Raw genomic sequence first — 18,347 nt, 5'->3', positions numbered from 1 at the left:
GACCCGTAATCCCAGCACTGAGGAAGCTGAGGCAGGAGGATTGCTATGAGTTCCAGAGCTACATGTAGCAAGACCCTGTCTCAAAGAATAAAATGAGGCCAGGTGGTGGTGGCGCACGCCTTGAATCCCAGCACTTGGGTGCAGAGGCAGGCGGATCTCTGTGAGTTCGAGACCAGCCTGGGCTACATAGAAAAACTCTTTCAACCCCCACCCCCAAAAGAAAAACAAAACAAAGCCAAGCCAAGCAATATAAAAGACTGGAATTTTGTATTCAATAAGACAATAGCTTAATAACAAATAGTTTATTATTCAAATGGCTCACAATGTCCACATTAAGCCAATAAAAATATAGAATATGTGAGTCGCTTAATGGCTTAGCCGACTGTAATCCTTTTGGAGGTCAGTCTTTCAGACGTAAATGCAAGTCCAGTCCCCTGTTCTCCAGAAGACTGACCTTTACAGGGTAAAGACTGGGGCAGGATGCGGACTTTCCTGGTGGCGGGCATGGGGTGAGTCAGTCCTGTGCACCCCTCCCCGCTCCTGCAGAACTGAGAATTCTGGCTTGCAACATTTTCCAAGTTTAGCATGTCAAGATAAAAACACAACTTGAACCTAACAGTTGTGGGAGGCACACGTCCATTTCAAGTCTATATTTGCCCCCTTCAATGATATTTGCAAATTTGTTTGTTTGTTTTTTGGTTTTTCGAGACAGGGTTTCTCTGTGGCTTTGGAGCCTGTCCTGGAACTAGCTCTGTAGACCAGGCTGGTCTCGAACTCACAGAGATCCACCTGCCTCTGCCTCCCAAGTGCTGGGATTAAAGGCGTGCGCCACCATCGCCCGGCGATATTTGCAAATTTAAAGAAAGTAAAATATCTTTTTCAAGACGGGGTTTCTCTGTGTAGCTCTGGCTCTGTAGATCAGGCTGGTCTCGAACTCCCAGAGATTCGCCTGCCTCTGCCTCCCGAGTGCTGGGAGTAAAGGTGTGTGCCACCTCTGCCCAACTTGTTTATTTTTCTGAGACAGGGTCTCACTGTGTAGCTGTCCGAGGACTCACAAGTGCCAGGATTAAAGGTGTGCCAACATGCTTGAAGGAATGCAATGTTTTCGTCTGCTATGGCTTTTGCGCACTGAGATTGTGGGCTCTCTTTTCAGCTGAGTTTTAGAAACCCAGTTTTATTGTGCTCGTATGCGTGCGTGCGCACCGGCACCGCAGGCCCAAATACTAAGGCAAGCTTGTGGAGGGAGGTTAGAGTGCAACTTTGTAGAGCCGGGTCTGTCTTTCTGCCTTTAGAAAGGTTCCAGAGATTGCACTCAGGTCACGTGAGGGTGGGCGGGCGTGGCAAGCACCTTTGCTGACTGAGCAGTCTTGCCAGCCCTCGGCTGGTTTAAGACGTTCATTCTCTTTAGTGTTGCTGGTAGGTTCTTGGGGTCAACAATACCAAAGTTAACGATTCACTGCAGGCCTGGCCATGTGGTGGCTTTTTGAAAGAAGAAACAAGCTCGGCAGTGGTGCCGCACGCCTCTAATCCCAGCACTTGGGAGGCAGAGGCTTGCGGATCTCTGAGGGTTCGAGGCCAGCCTGGTCTACAAAGTGAGCTCCAGGACAGCCAGAGCTACACAGAGAGACCTGGTCTTGAAAATACAACAAAACAACAACAACAACAACAACAACAACAAAAAACCCAAAACAACAAACAAAAAACTAGGAAATAGTTTTTGGAAATTATTATGAAAAATAGGGGTTTGATTTGTAGGTGCATGCCCCAGTCAGAAACAAAAATTAGACTGATTGTTACAGGCGGGGGACAGATAGTCTGTGTCTGTGAGATAGGGTAGAGAGTATTTTTGAGTTTCAGCAAGGCTGTGGCTTCCTGAGAAGGCTCTAATTGGTTGAAGAGCTAGTTTGGATAGTCAGTCTCTTTAACAGGCGTGATGAGGAGCTCGGCTTTGTCCGTTCATGAGGAAACGAGCCAGGCTCTTTCTTAAGGACCAGCTGGGACATCTAATTACACTGATGTTTTAGTTGAGAGAAATGTAAGCATGGTTTTCAATTGATAAATAGTTGGTTATTCTTCCTTGTCTGAGAGATTGAGACAAAGTTTACACAGACGGGGAAGCCCGAGCCCGGAAGTGAAGAACGTTACATAAATGCATAGAAGTAGTGAGATCAGGTCAGCGGGCAGACATTTAATAACCACTTACAAGGCCTCGACAGCTTCTCTTGGCCGCTCACATGCAAGTGACCTGCGTCACGCCCTCTTCCTGCTCAAACTGTCCGTCATCCAGTTCCCGCAGGACGCTGTCGCTGCTGCTGAACCCCAAGAAACTGTCGCTCTGTGCCGGCCGCTCCTCCTTGGTCCAACACTCTCTGGAAGGAGAGAGGGGGCCCCCGTCAAGAGGGGCTCGGCCTTCCGTCGGGTGGGAGGCGCAGGTGTCCAGGCCGATGCTCCTGCTGCCGACCTTGTTCCTGTCCTCGCCCTTCAGCAGGCGGCTGGCTTTCCTCTGAGAAGGAGGAAAGAGACCGTCAAGGCGGGCTTGGAACATGTACCCTGTGCCTCTGCTCCGTGTGCTCCCCTGCCTAAAACTCCCTTTCTTTCCCACTTCCCTTCAGCATCCGCCTCGCGGCAGCAGCTGGGATGTGTCTTAGAGCCAGAGTCCTGTTTCTCATGGGCGAGGTCGGGGCTGGGCTCCATTCTCACCGCCTGGGAGGAGATCCTGCTCTCTCTCTCTCTCTCTCTCTCTCTCTCTCTCTCTCTCTCTCTCTCTCTCTCTCTCTCTCTCTCTCTCTCTCTCTCTCTCTCTCTCTCTCTCTCTCTCTCTCCCTCTCTCTCTCGACAGGTTTCACTGTAGCTTTGGAGCCTGTCCTGGAACTAGCTCTTGTGGACCAGGCTGGAGAGATCCGCCTGCGTGCGCCACCACCGCCCGGAGAGATCCTGCTACCTCTAAGGTCCAGCTCGGAGCTCTGCTCCTCTAAGCCTGTCTGGCGAATCTGATCTGTCTTGTCCTTCTCAGTGGCAGGTGGTTGCACACAGCCCAGCGCATTTCTCGAGAGAGAAATGTACAGGTATCTAAACAGCGGAAACTCTGCTTTAGTGGGTTCCTTTTCCTGGAAACACAGACCCAGGTCCTTTCGTGGCAGCTGGAATGTCCTTGGGTTCTAAGTAGTCCTTTCCTTGTCCTGCTACAGACAGGGCTATGGCTCTACAGCTGGAGCTCTCGGCTCACCAGACCGACAACTGGGTGTTTTGTTAATAAATATTTACTTAACACTAATAAAAAAAAATGCCATTGGTTCATGTGGTAGTTGAATAAGAGCAGCCCCATCTGCTCATACATTTGATTTAAATGCTTAGTCGCTAGGGAGTGGTACTCTTTGAAAGGATTAGGAGGATTAAGAGGTGTGGCCTTGTTGGAGGGTGGGCTTTGAGGTCTGGGAAGCCCACGGAAGCCCACACCAGGCCCAGTCTCTCTCCTCCCACCCTGTTCCCACCGTGAAGATAATGGACCAACCCCCTGAAACTCTAAGCAAGCCTCCAAAGAGATGCTTTCTTTACAAGAGTTGCCACGATCATGGCGTCTCTTCGCAGCGCTAGAACACTGACTAAGACAGTACAGTGATGTCATCTCTGCCGCATCAGCTAAGGTCAGAACCAGATCCCTAACGGACAGAAGGAGCAGGAGGGGGAGAAGGAGCAGGAGGGGGACTCGGGTCCAGCACGTGCACATCCAGGCTTCTTAATCCAGGCTAACATACCACATATTGGATCTGATCGGGTAACCTCCGCTGCATAAAGCTGAGGAAGGTTTTAAAAATCAAACCTGTCAAGGTTTTCTTTCCATTTTCAAAGAGAGGGTTTATTTGCCCGACATTCATTCCAATGGGACTGAAATTGCTCTGTGGCCTTGTCGGCTGGTCTTACAACAGCGTCTTTCTCCCATCTACCCTGGTTCACCTTTGCTCTCGCCAAATGCAAACATCAGGGCTTCGACCCTTGTCCTTATTCCTGCTCAAAATGTGCTGAGCTGCGTGCCCGCCCCCGCCATGGGGCCTGAAAGGTCCTCTCAGCTGGGTACCAGGTTTGAGAATGGAGCCCCAGGCAGCCCCAGGGCTGACCGGCTAGGCTGGCCTTCCTCAAGCCTGGCTAGCAGGGGCCTTTCCCACGGGCTCAAAGTCCTTGGCGAGCGCTCAACCGCTCAACCGTCTACTCTGACTCACAGAGGCCCCAGGGCCCTCAGTTGCACTAGGGACAAAGGTGACTTTTGTAACCCATTATTGTATGTCAGATAACAGGCTGACTCTCACTGCGATGAGAATTTCCTTAATAAAAAACGGAATACTCTGTAGAACAAGCTATTCATAGTAACGGACCTGGAGGTAGTTGTTAATAAGTAAACGGCCTTCGGTTGTAAATTTGAAATACTATCTGACAAAATGTCCAACACAGTATCTTAGAAGATTCCAGGCCACACACCTTTGCCGTCAGGAGTCTACAGGGTTTGAGGAACGCGGCTTTCACAATGATATTGCCTGACTGACACCCCTTCACCCCACACGAAAAGTTTTCACAATCAGCCGACTCCTGATGTCCTAGTAACTCAGAAAGTTGGCCTCTGAAACCCATTCCTTCCTGGGAGATTGTCCTCTTGTTCTGCAGGGATCCCCCACAGAGGGAGGAGGCCATGGAGTGTGGGGGTGGGGTGGGGGGTGGGGGGGTGGAGTGAGGGGGTAGGGGAGGTCCACACGGGCACTGGCGCCATCTGCCTGTTCTCTTCACAATACACTCAGCACATTTCCAGAAACAAGAGAGGATCAGTAACCTAAGACTGTGTTGCCTAAATAAATTTTCTTCTTCTTCTTTTTTTTTTTTGAGACAGGGTTTCTCTGTGTAGCTTTGGAGCCTGTCCTGGAACTAGCTCTGTAGACCAGGCTGGTCTCGAACTCACAGAGATCTGCCTGCCTCTGCCTCCCAAGTGCTGGGATTAAAGGCCTGCGCCACCACCGCCCGGCTCTAAAATTCTTTAGTGCATTCGGAACTGTATTTGTAGTCATGCTAAGTACTAATGTAATTAATTACAATAAGAAGCCTTAATTAGGTCTCTGTACATGCTTTCAAAGTTAAGCCTAAAACAAGTAACTAGAAACCAGCAAAGTTTGTCTTTTCAGATATACCTAGCTAGGTGGTCCTCAAATGCTTCGGAGATCTACAGAATATGGCATTTAAAATGCTTAAGCTTCCCATAACAGACAGAACTGCCCCTCCTAGAGGGAAGCCAGATAGGGCACACACCAAATTCCACCCGGACTGTGGAGATGTTAACCGCTGGGCAGAACTGCCCCCAGCCTCACCTGCTGCCAGGACTCTGCTCAAACTGTAGATAAATTTGGGGGTTGATTGACATACTTCGCCTGGTCAAAGTTGCCCCTCTTCCCAAAAGATCTCAGACCTGTGCCCGGAAGCCAAAGACCTGTGCTGTTCTGTGATGTCAAAGTAAGACCTGCAACTACTGCCCCCAGCAAAACTGCAGAGTCTACTGGAGTCCACCGGAGCCTACGGTCACCTGTCTAGGTAATGGGTGGCCGGAAGCAAAGATCTGTATTTTGTTTACAGCCATCTTAAGTTCACAAGTAAGATATTCACCTTTGCAAGACAAGTTCCGGACCTAGAAAATCAGCCTAGTGAGACCTGCGCATTTCCTTTGTTAGTCAGCAAGCACAGACCCCCAGCGTTTTTTCATCAGCTAGGGGTGTCTCCGGACGGGAATTCCAGCAGACCTGGCACACTCCCATCTCCCTTGCCCGTTTTGCTATATAACAGCTTCTGAGAAATAATAGAGCGCGGTTTGATCGGAAATCCTGTCTTGCTGTCCTCTCTCGTGTCTCTTGTTCCCTCCACTCCTCTTCCTCCTCTAGGTTTATCAGGGACCCCCGTTTGTATCCCGCCGGCCGGGATAATGGGTGTCTGTCATTTTAACTGATGCTTAGACTGTTTAGATTATATTTCCAGCTACAATGTGTGCTTCTCAGATCTCTGAGGCCATTGGCTGACTGTAGCTGTAAGAGCACCCACCTCATAACCACCTCAACTGTTGGACCAGTTTAACAACTAGTTATTTACTAATTAACAGTCAACATGGACAAAATACTGCTGATGACTGACATTTTACACTTAATTTCCCCCAACTTTCTAATTATGAAAAATTTCAAGTATGTATAAAATTTGAAAGAGAATACTAAGTGCCCATTACCTAATTCAATATTTGCTGTTTCATAGGCGCATGTAAGCTTTGGAACATCAAAACTGATTGATAAATTACATTTTTTTTATTACAGTCGATGGCCTTTTAGTTGGAGAAAAGAGGCTTTTCTGGGTTTTTTCCCAGTCTCTTTATACCATTAGCAGGATTTAATGATTGATGTTGAAAGAAAAACATTCCTGTGAAAATAATTACAACCTCTTATATTGCCGGTCACGGCACCAGACACATTTGGATATGTTTTCAGAGCAACCCCCGAGAGCCCTGCGGTGTGTGCTGACGTCATTCTTAGTTTATAAAAGAAATGGAGACATGCAGAGGAAATGGCACTGTCTGTCCCTCCTTCTTCAAGCCCTCGTGTGTGTGCGTGTGTGTGTGTGTGTGTGTGCATGGTGTGTGTGTGTGTGTGTGTGTGTGTGTGTGTGTGTGCACGGTGTGTGTGCACGGTGTGTGTGTGCGTGTGTGTGTGTGCACGGTGTGTGTGCACGGTGTGTGTGTGCGTGTGTGTGTGTGTGTGTGCACGGTGTGTGTGTGCGTGTGCGTGTGTGCATGGTGTGTGTCAGCTCTGGAGACCACTGTGGACGGGAGCTCTATTATGAGTCTGCAGAAACCAAATACTTTTAAAGATTTTTATTATTTTTATTTTAAAATTATGTCTCTGTAGCCCGGCAGTGGTGGTGCATGCCTTTAAACTCAGCACTAAGGAGGCAGAGGCAGGGGGATTCTGAGTTTAAGGCCAGCCTGGTCTACAGAACAAGTTCTAGGACAGCCAGGGCTGCAAAAAGAAACCCTAGAAAAACGAAACAAACCAAAGCAAATCATGTCCCTGTGTCCGTGTGTACAGGGGTTTGCAGGGTCCAGAAGAATGGGCCAGAGTTCATGTGGTTTACATGTATGTGGTTATGAGCTGCCCAACAGTTCTGGGAACTGAACCTGGGGTCTTCTGGAAAAACCCAGTGCTCTTAACCACTGAGACTTTTCCCCAGTCCCAGAAACCAAGTCGTTTTAAGTCACCAGCCTCTGGCAGGGGATAGCGAATGTGTGGACAGACTGGGAACCCATTACCCCGGTAGCAGGGAAGAATAGGCCATGCTGTGGCAGACGAACCAGGCAGTCGGAGAGCGTGTCCCGCGTCTGCTCTTACTAACTGCCTGCAGCGCAAAATGGTCTGTAAGCTAAGAGCTGCTCCTTGCGACAGTGTATCTGAATAGTTCCGGAACCGTGCCATGTGGCTGGAAGGCAGGCACACATCTTTTCTTTTTAAAAACAATACAAATTTTACTTTATTATTAATTATTGTACGTGAGTGTATCTGTGAGTGAGTGTAGGCACATGCATGCCAATGGTGTGTGTGTGCATGTGTGTGTTCATGTTCATGTGTGTGCATGTGTGTGCGTGCCTGTGCGTGTATGTGTGTGCATGTGTGTGCGTGTGTGTTCATGTGTGTGTTCATGTGTGTGCATATGTGTGCATGTGTGTTATGTGTGTGTGCATGTGTGTCTGTGTATGTATGTGTGCACACGTGTGGTGTGTGTATGTGCATGTGTGCGTGTGTACGTGCGTGTGTGTGTGTCAGGAGAGTTGTTGGGAGTCAGTTTTCTTCTTCTACAATAGGTTCTGGGGAAACAGTTTCTTTTTTGTGTTCCTCTTTAGGAGGCTGTTTCCGTGTTGAGCCTGCACGGTCTAATCTGTACCCATATTTAAAACGGTAGAGCAAGCTTAGGGGTTAAATGTTTTACTATCGTGTCTTATTCATAAAGTCAAAATTGGTGAATTTTACTTACTTCTGGGGTCTGGGCAGCTGAGCTCCACACAACTGGCCTTTGGAGAAATACGACCTGCTTTGTAGCCAAATTCCCTTCACTGAAAGTTAAAACAGCAAGATTAATATTTGAGAATTAGGATTTTTTTTAATCCCAGAGAACTTTCAATTAGTTTTTAAAGTTAAGAAACCAGCAACTGGATTTCTGTGGCATTTCCACACACATGGGTTATTATTCTTGTCCCAGCGAATTAGCAGTATTCTCTAGATTTACATCTGACTAGGCTGGCCTATATATATCTTTTGTAGGATAATCTTCAGGTCCCCAAATAATTATAAAAATCATTCTACTTAAATTACATTGGAAAAACAAAAAGAAAAACATTTCTATTAAAAAATTAATTAAGAGCTGGAGAGATGGTCCAGCCATTAAAGGTTAGGCTCACAACCAAAAATATAAAAAATTAATTAAAGGGGCTGGAGAGATGGCTCAGGGGTTAAGAGCACTGCCTGCTCTTCCAGAGGTCCTGAGTTCAATTCCCAGCAATCACAAGTTGTCTCATAACCTTCTGTAATGAGATCTGGTGCCCTCTTCTGACGTGCAGACAATGCAGGCAGAACACTGTATACACAATAAATAAATCTTTAAAACAAAACAGAAACATCCATGCAGATAAAAATAAAGAAAAACAGCCAGGCATGATGACACACACCTTTAATCCCAGGATTTGGGAGGCAGAGGTAGCTGGATCTCTGTGAGTTCAAGGCTAGCCTGGTCTACAAAGCAAGTTTCAGGACAGAAACCCTACCTCGAAAAAGCCAAAACCAAACCAAAACAACAGTAAAAAACCCCCAAACCCAAAAAGCATTAAGCCGGGCGGTGGTGGCGCACGCCTTTAATCCCAGCACTCGGGAGGCAGAGGCAGGCGGATCTCTGTGAGTTCGAGACCAACCTGGTCTACAAGAGCTAGTTCCAGGACAGGCTCCAAAACCACAGAGAAACCCTGTCTCGAAAAACCAAAAAAAAAAAAAAAGCATTAATTAATTAACTAACCAATTAAAGGAGACTGTTGGAAAGATCACTCAGTGGTTAAGAGCACTTGCTGCTCTCCCGGAGGACCTGGGTTCAGTTCCCAGCACCTCCATGGTGGCTGCTACCGACTGTCACTCCAGTTCCAGGGGATCCAATGCCCCCCTTTCAGTCCCCATTGGCCGAGGCACGCACACGGTGCACGGCAAAACATCCAGACACAGACGAATGAAATCAGAAGTGGAGCGTTGACTCAGGGATCAGAACGGGAACTGCTTGGGCTGGCGCGAGGGCTGAGTGGTTAAGAACAGGGCTGCTTTTCCAGAGGTTCAATTCCCCTAATTGACAAGACAGCTTACAGCTGCCTATGACTCCAGTCCCAGAGATCTGATGCCCTCTTCTGGCCTCCGAGGGCATGCGTCTACGTGACGCACATCAGTGCAGGGCAGACACTCGCGCGCCTTAAAATAAACCTACAGGGATTTTTCAACGGAGCTCTTGCAGAGGACCCGAGCTTATGTCATATATATTCTTTCTATGAATTACTTCCTTAAGATAAAGTCTCAGGAATGAGATGATTGGGCCAGAAAGTATGACTTAATGTCAAACTGGAGACTAAACTTGGGAGCCACATGTGGGGAACTGACCCGATGTTCCACTGAGACGGTTCAGCCACAGCCGGCTCCCCGCGTTTCAGACGCCCCTTTGTAGCCGCCGCTCAGAGTTCCTATTTAGCTGTCAGCTCGGCAAATGGCCCCTAGCTGGAGCCGACTCGGGGTGGCAATTCCTCTGAAGAGCTTCCAGCCCCCGTGGGTGTGGGGAGGAGTGTTCGCAGCTAAAGCTGCTCGGTAACAACTTTTATTATGCAAAGAACCCCAACAAAACCTTCCTCTTAGCTGCCCGCGATTCTGTGCTTTTCTGGAGGGTGGGTGTGAGGGAGCTTTGGCCCTGCAGCGGTGTGCAGTCAACCGGACACTAGCAGAGCGTCCAAACTATGGGGGCCGCTAATTTGGGGAAATGAATCGTCCCCCAAAGTGCTCGGAGGAGACTGTCACACTTTTTATTTGTTTAAAAAATATTTATTCTATGTGCATTGGTGGTTTTCAACGGGAAACGGGAAATTACAGAGAGTTGTGAGCCAGCACATGTCTGCCGGGGATTGAACTCAGGACCTCCAGAAGAGCAGCCAGTGCTCTTAACCACTGAGCCATTTCTCCAGCCCTACAATTTTAATTTTAGAAGGCTTTTTATAGTCCAGTTTCATTTCTGTTTGATCTTCTGTTTGAACAGAACACTCCGGATGATGTAATGTTGGGGGATAAACCGTGAGGCGTTACCGGGAAGGGTTAGCATATAGAATGGGCTGGTCTGGTTTGGGAGTCCCGGGGTTCACTGAAACAGCCAGGACTCGGGATCCAGACAGTTCCTGGGTTCAGACCCAAGCCCTGTCACAGAAACCCAAGGTTCATGGTCTCTGTCTTCTGTGTTGGGGAAGATTATTTTCAGGTGTGTGACTTTTATTTATGTTGCATTTGTTTAGCTCTGTGAAGCTGTGGTTCTTGGCCTGTCTAAAACACCTGATAAAGAGCTGAACGGTCAATAGTGAGGCAGGAGAAAGGAGAGGTGGGGCTGGCAGGAGGAGGGTATAAATTAAATAGAGGAAAGAAATGAGAGAGAGAGAGAGAGAGAGAGAGAGAGAGAGAGAGAGAGAGAGAGAAGGAGGAGAAGGAGGAGGAGGAGGAGGAGGAGGAGGAGGAGGAGGAGGAGGAGGAGGAGGAGGAGGAGGAGGAGGAGGAGGTCAGGGGTCAGCTTCCATTCAGCCAGGAAGTAAGATTGAAAGTAAGATATACCGAAGTAAGAAAAGGAAAAAGTCAGAGGCAAACGGTAGACAGATTAATTTAAGATAAGAAAAGCTGGCTAGAAACAAGGCAAGCTAAGGCTGGCCATTCATAAGTAAGAATAAGCCTTCATGTGCGGTTTATTTGGGAGCTGGGTGGCAGGCCCCTCAAAAAGAGCAAAAAGTCAAAAGAGCCGGGCGATGGTGGCGCACGCCTTTAATCCCAGCACTCGGGAGGCAGAGGCAGGTGGATCTCTGGGAGTTCAAGACCAGCCTGGTCTACAGAGCTAGTTCCAGGACAGGCTCCAAAGCCACAGAGAAACCCTGTCTCAAAAAACCAAAAAAAAAAAAAAAAAAAAAAAAAAGTCAAAAGAGTAATAAGATGTGAAACATGACTACATTCCCCGGGGCACCTACTCAGAGAAACATAGCGTGCGATTTCTGGGGCTGGAGAGCTGGCTCGGCGGAAAAGACCGCGGTTCTGTTCCAGCACCTACACCACGGGGGAGGCACGACTGTTGGTAAGCCTAGTTCCAGAGGATCCAACCTCGCGCCTCTGTGGGAGGATTTGCATAAAACACTCACACACATAACATGAAGTAAATAGGAAGGAAGGAAGGAAGAAAGGAAGAAAGGAAGATCCACTATCTCTGTCCACTTAGTACAATGCGGGGCAAGAGTTCCGAGAAGAAAGACAAGAGCTGCCTGGGCATTCTAGGAGGATTCTATGACAATGCATATTTAGCGAGCAGTTAGCTCCCCTGCCGTTCTAATTGTATACAAAGATAACCCTCCTGGGGGGCAGTAAGAGCCAAACTTCCAGGGTTCCATAACACCTAGAGGATTTGGGGTGCAGGAGAAATTTGTATGATGGTAGAGTTTTGGTGCCTCCTTTCCTCCCTAGGCTATAGAACTACCAGACCGTCACTCCAAAGCACTGCCTGGCAGTTTGGCACAATGTTTCACGACCTACCTCCATTTCAAGGTATTCTCGGGGGCCATAATTTATTTTAGTTCCACCCTTAGGCTCGGTCCGGTCCTGTCGTTCCTAAACCGATCCTGACCGGATGCAGGAAATGCCACTGGAGCCCATGGTCTGTGGCTGAGCAGAAGAGGGCTGGCTGCCAGATGTCCTCCCCATTCATGCAGGGCAGTGTGGGAAACACTTAGAAGGGGACCCGCTGGAATCTCCCAGTGAATGGGAAGGAATAATTACCCTGTTCCTTAGGGAAGAGGAGAGGAGAGGGTCAGGGTTTACACATTCTGGAAGGTTCTAAGTCTATCAGTCAGCCTAGGTGAACCATCAGAAGGAGACAAAGATGCCAGATGTGGTGGTGGTGCACACATTTAATCCCAGCAGTTGGGGGCGGGCAGAGGCAGGTGGTTATCTGTGAGTTCAAGACCAACCTGGTCTACAGAGTGAGTTCCAGGACAGCCAAGTCTGCACAGGGAGACCTTGTCTCAAAAACAAACAAAACAAGAAAGAAAGGAAGGAAGAAAAGAAAAAGCAACCAAACAAAAACTGAAAAGTTGCCGGCTGCAGACACACCGGTTGTTCAGAAGATGCGTGTGGACCAGTGGGTGCACACTGAGGGCTCAGGGCAGAGGAATTCCTTTGTCTTTCAGAAAGCCCCGACTTTCTCAAATGTCCCCGCGTTTGAGGGTCCCACCCTCTAAGCCGCAGACTGTCAGGCTGGTGGGCCTGTAGAGCTGTGTAAACTTTCCGGCAGTTTACACAGGGCCATTGCTGACTGATGAATAAAGTTGGAAAAAAATGTTTTCAGGAGTGGGCCCTCAGTGTGAGAGTAGTTCCTTCAACTCTGAGAGGAGAAAAGTGGACGAGCTCTTTGCTTATCTCTCACCGCTCCTCTTGTGATCTTTTCTCTTTTTTTTTTTTTTTTGTTTTTTGAGACAGGGTTTCTCTGTAGCTTTGGAGCCTGTCCTGGAACTAGCTCTTGTAGACCAGGCTGGCCTCAAACTCACAGAGATCCGCCTGCCTCTGCCTCCCCAGTGCTGGGATTAAAGGTGTGTGCCACCACTGCTCGGCTCTCTTGTGATTTTTTAAACGTAAGTATCCTCTTACATCCTTGATACCTCTGCCCACTTAAAAAAGTGTCCTTTTTTCTAAAGCTGTGTCAATCACAGCTTTATACAGTCTGTTAAGACCCTGGGGTGGCTGGGCGGTGGTGGCGCACGCCTTTAATCCCAGCACTCGGGAGGCAGAGGCAGGCGGATTTCTGTGAGTTCGAGACCAGCCTGGTCTACAAGAGCTAGTTCCAGGACAGGCTCCAAAACTACAGAGAAACCCTGTCTCAAAAAACCAAAAAAAAAAAAAAAAGACCCTGGGGTGGGGGGAGGACTAGAGGAGATTAGTGAGACCAGGAAATGGGGGTTCTCACACCTGTTCTTAGTCACCCACGATGGTCACTTGGAACATGAAGTCACAGTGACAAGTCCCTGGGGGCACTGTGACACCTGAGGTAGTAGGTCCCTGGCCCAGGCGCACCAGTCATGTTCAGGATGCCAGGGAGGGAAGCGGGAGCATCTCCGGTTGGGAGAGACCGTGAAGGAACTTACACATAAGAATCATTGGCCTCTTTGAAAAAATGAACTGATAAGACATGGTGACTCAAACTTTCTTCCGGAAGGAAGTCGGTGACCAGGGGAAAGAAAAGGAGGTGACTGGCATTCTGGCTTCCATGTAGGTGTTCAAATCAAGTCATGGCTGTAGGGGACAGCTAACCTGACACACTGGGGCGGGAGGAGGAGCAAGGCAGCCGGGTGCCCGAGGCCTGTCCTGTGCTAGGGACAGTTCTTCACAGAGTGAAGGGGTGAAGGGTTTTTAATTTTGTATCACAGATGAAGGTGTGGGATGTGCTAGACTCCAAATTCTACGAAGTCACACTGGAAGTGTTCCTCACAGGCTTCAAATAAACATCGGTTAACCCATCTCCCAGATGAACAGATTTTAGGATTAAACGTGTAAGTGAGGAGCCGCGGGCATTACCTGTCGTGTCTCAGTATGGGTGTAGGCAGCACACTGGTCAGAAGCCAGCCGAATTCAGCCAGGGTGTGCAGCAGAGGGCCGTAGTCTGTTTTGATTTCACAGCCCTGTGGGAACAAGCATAAGGGCTGACATTCTAATAGCAAAGACGTGGGCCACACGGTAGCTAGGAAGAGGGGTGATGGGGGACGCAGTGGGCTCCGAGTCCAGTGGTACAGTGTCATGGGGCTGCAGCTCCTAGAGCTTCATCTACCGCAACATCTGCCGCCTTAGACCCACAGCTGGATGGTGGCCATTCACTGGGAAAGCCACCATTATCAGTTCTAACGTGTGGTGCTGGGAACCTGCGTTTGAAAAGATCCTTGGGGGGTACCCGTTCCATGAAGTTTACAAAGCAGGTTCAACAACAGCAGTCTAGCGGCTGGAAGAGAAGATGAGAGCGGGCAGTGACGCTGATGGGGCCTGGATTCAGGGGTCTCAGGTGTGGGCAGTGACGCTGACGGGGCCTGGATTCGGGGGTCTCAGGTGTGGGCAGTGACGCTGACGGGGCCTGGATTCGGGGGTCTCAGGTGTGGGCAGTGAAGCTGATGGGGCCTGGATTTGGGGTCTCAGGAGTGGCAGTGATGGTGATGGGGCCTGAATTCGGGGTCTCAGGTGTGGGCAGTGACAGTGATGCAATCTGGATTTGGGGTCTAAGGCATGAGCAGTGATGGTAACGGGGCCTGGACTGGGGTCTCCCTTAAATAAATAACCCCTTTTATTATTCATAATTCTAAACTGGTGTTGGGTTGTTTTTGTGACTTATGCCTACACGGCTTCAAGGCTTTGTTGTAGTAAGAGTTTCAGTATCAGGGTTTTTTCAGGGCTAGAGTATCAGATTTGGGGTAATCTACTTTTATTTTGGCATAGGCAATTTTTTTTTGTTGCTGTTGTACTGAAACTTTCGAAAATGTGGGCTAAGCTTTTTTGATAACATTGGCCTCTCTGTGTTTAAGGATTCTGAGTGTACCGGCAACGATGATCTCTAGCAGGCAGAATCATACACAAAAGGAAAACAAAGTCTCAGGAACTGCGGCTCACCTCGATGACTGTCCACTGCTCCACCACAATGACGTCATTTCCTTTCCTGTTAGAACCTGGAATTCCAGGACCTTCGTCTTCATAGATAAAAAATCCTTCCAGAGATTTAGGCGAAGGGTCCCCTGTCAGGGAACGGACACAGTTCAGAAGAGCCATAAGTAAATGACGCCTGTTTCTAACCATCATCACGAGCCTCGGGTAACTACTGTAACCAGCTGAAGAAAAGCTTGTCAGTTGGAAGCTATTTCCTCCTGTGAGCATCCCGGGGCTCCGTCCCAGCATCACAGGGGTAACAGAAGCGGGGTGAGGTGGCTCACACTTGTAATTGCAGGACTTGTGAGCAGAGGTAGAAGGATCGGCGTTTAAGGTCATCCTCAGCTACATAACAAGTTTGAGGCCAGCCTGGGCTACCTGAGATGCTGATGACAACATTAGAATGTCCTGGAGAGATGGCTTAGCAGTTAAGTGTGCCTGCGTCTTCCAGAGCTCGGTTCTCAGCACCACTCTGGGCAGCTTACAATTGCCTAAGCTTCAGCGTCAGGGAATGCCATGACTCTCTGGACTCCATGGGCACTTGCACTCATAACGACATGAGAACCGGTACACGCACACACAGAGACACTTATACGTACACATAAATTAAAAAAAAACTTTACTGAGCAAACACACTTAAAGAAAAATTTATTTTGGTTGAGTCCTTCCGTCTCCTATAGGTAAAGACGGTTTTATATTTCACTGAAATAAAATCAAACATATACAGGAAACTACAATAGAGGAGACAAGATTAAATAATATGAGCATGAAGGGACGGTCAGTCTCAGAAGCGTCTGGAAATGACCTTCACCTTGAAACAAAACTTTGATTCTGGGGCTGGAGAGATGGCTCAGTGGTTAAGAGCATTGCCTGCTCTTCCAAAGGTCCTGAGTTCAATTCCCGGCAACCACATGGTGGCTCACAACCATCTGTAAAGAGGTCTGGTACCCTCTTCTGGCCTGCAGACATGCACACAGACAGAATATTGTATACTAAATAAATAAGTAAATAAATATTTAAAAAAAACAAAAAAACTTTGATTCTGATCTGCGTTAAACCATCAATGAAAACATGAGAATGTTGATCCTTGAAATTACAGGTACAATATTAAAACCAGCCTGTGGATTATAAGCAGAGGGCTGGGAGGACGGCTCAGTGGTTAAAGCACTTGCTGTGAGCCCCAGCATTGCCTAAAAGTCGGCCCTGGGGAGGCAGGGACAGGCAGATCCAGGGCTTGCTGACCCACAGCCTGGATAAAATGTCAAGCTCCAGGTTCAGTGAGAGACCCTGCTCCCCCAAACAGGGTGGAGAGTGAGAGAGAGAGAGAGACAATGGGATGGTGACCTCTGGCCTCTAGACGCGCATGCCTGGGCAGGTGCACACATGTACACACACACACAGACACACACACACACACACACACAATCATAAGCATGGAACAATTCTTTACCTCAGCGCATTAACAAGTCCCAAGTCCCCCATAACAGCGGCAGGAAGACTCTAACAGAAGTCATTGTCCGAGAATTCCTGCCCGGAAGGAAGTTTGAAGCGGAGGCCTCTTTGCCTTTTCTCTTGCACAGTTGACAATAACCATCTGGCCTAAACTAAAGAGTTTGATGGAAATTCTTTGTCTCCTATTTCGCAATAGAAGATGTTTTTTTTCTCATGCCTATGTGCTGGGTAAACACTGTGCGTTTTGTGTGGGACTTATCACGTCAAGTTTCCCTGTTTGCCACGGAAAGCAGAATTGCTTTGCTACAGTTATGATACATATACCTTGCAGTGATGTGGTAATCAATTATAATGGAGAAATTTATCTTTGTTTTTCAGTTAGCTGGACTCATACTCAGTCCACCCTGGGCGAACTGAATATATTGCTTAATGTGATCCAAGTAGAATCTACGCCTTATGCTTATATTTTAATAAGGAATGTATTTTCTAATATATCAGCACAGCCAATTTTATTTTATTGTTACCGTCTCCATTAAAAATGGTCTGTCTTTAAAGAAATCCTGTTTGAGGGTTTCCTGAATAATAATGGCTGGGAAGGCAAGGTTTTCCTATGATGAAGCTTAAAGACAAAACTAATCTTGGTGTCACTTCTAATTTTAATATTTATTAAGAGACTGGCACTTGAGAACAACTTGTTCTCTGCTTCCCCCACCCCTAATTGTTTTTGTGACAGGGCCTCTGTGTGCATCCCTGGCTGTCCTAATGCGTATCTTGTCGCTCATGATGGCCTTTAACTCAGAGCTCCGTCTGCCCCTGCTCCCCAAGTGCAGTGCTTAAAGGTGTGCGCCAACACGCTGGTCTTGCTTTTCTTTATACACCATTTGCATTTAGGTGAGAATGCAGCAGAGAATGTGTTTTGTTTTGTTTTTTGAGATGGTTCCTAAAGAAAAGTTTAATTTACTAGTTGGAGTGGGTTTCTGTGTGTGTGTGTGTGCATGTGTGTGCACGCGTGTGTGTTCCTAACCCATGGTGTCTGTTGCGTTCGTAGGACAACTTGGGGAGCCAGAGCCCTCTCCTTCCCCTCTGTGGATCCTAACCCTTAAGGATGGCTGCCAACACCTTTACCCATGGACCCATGTCGCTGACCCGCTTCTAAACCCGATGGTTTAAAAGAAAGCATGGCAGATCTGTACATGTGAAACAACACAGAAATAAAAGTGAAGCTCATTACGATGCAACATTGTTAGCCAATTAAAAAAAAACTGTGTCATACAAAGGAAACCACATACAAGACTGCAACCCGGCTTGTGTGGGGAGCTAATGCCTGTAAGCTCAGCCTTTGTGAGGTGGAAGGATTTTGCTGAGTTCAAGGCCAGTCTGGGCTGCAGAATGAGGCTCTGTCTCAAAAACAAAAAACAAACAACAACAACAAAAAACCAAAAACAAAACCCCAAAACAAACAAACAAAATCCTAAGTGGGACAAACTAGTGCAAAAATCTGTAGACTAATTCTATCTTTGTAGCGTCCAAAACAGGCATCCCAGGAGCAACAGATGGATGCTTATCTGAGCTGGGGCGATCCTGCCTCTGAGTGTGGGCAATGATAGTATTCCCAGTTAGTGCTCTCTTTCTGCCTCCTATTTGAAGATGAGGATGTAAGCTCTGGGTTACTGCTCCAGTGCCGTGCCTGACTGCTGCCGTGTTCTCTGCCGTGATGATCACAGACGCTAACCGCTGCAACTGTGTTCTCTAATTTTTTTTAAAAAATTAATGAGTTGTCTTAGTCATGGTGTTTTGTTATGACAATAGAAAGGGGGCTAGGACATTAGTCTCTCTACTCTTCTGGATTGCTCTGTGCCCTTTGCCCTGGAGAATCTACCCCGGCTTTACACG

General features: G+C 47.9%; 1 protein-coding gene across 3 annotated transcripts in view; it reads right to left on the bottom strand.

Moving 5' to 3' along the window:
- Positions 1 to 282: 282 nt before the first annotated feature.
- Rftn2 (raftlin family member 2) overlaps positions 283 to 18,347 on the bottom strand; it is a 40,360-nt gene continuing 22,295 nt past the window's right edge. The window contains exons 6-10 of one of the 3 annotated variants that reach the window (XR_012908817.1): positions 14,970 to 15,091; positions 13,893 to 13,996; positions 8,041 to 8,119; positions 950 to 2,503; positions 283 to 789 (exon numbers count right to left, since the gene is read on the bottom strand). Coding sequence is in view for 1 of the 3 variants with exons in the window: in XM_075955998.1 (XP_075812113.1) it covers positions 2,231 to 2,503; positions 8,041 to 8,119; positions 13,893 to 13,996; positions 14,970 to 15,091 (578 nt within the window). In the remaining 2 variants the exon portion in view is untranslated. Of the gene's footprint in view, positions 2,504 to 8,040; positions 8,120 to 13,892; positions 13,997 to 14,969; positions 15,092 to 18,347 lie in introns of all 3 variants that reach the window. The other 2 variants (XR_012908818.1, XM_075955998.1) reach the window with 2 other exon arrangements.

This window comes from Microtus pennsylvanicus, chromosome 22 (assembly GCF_037038515.1).
Source record: "Microtus pennsylvanicus isolate mMicPen1 chromosome 22, mMicPen1.hap1, whole genome shotgun sequence".
NCBI classification, from domain to species: domain Eukaryota; kingdom Metazoa; phylum Chordata; class Mammalia; order Rodentia; family Cricetidae; genus Microtus; species Microtus pennsylvanicus.
This window is presented reverse-complemented; position numbering and strand designations above follow the sequence as displayed.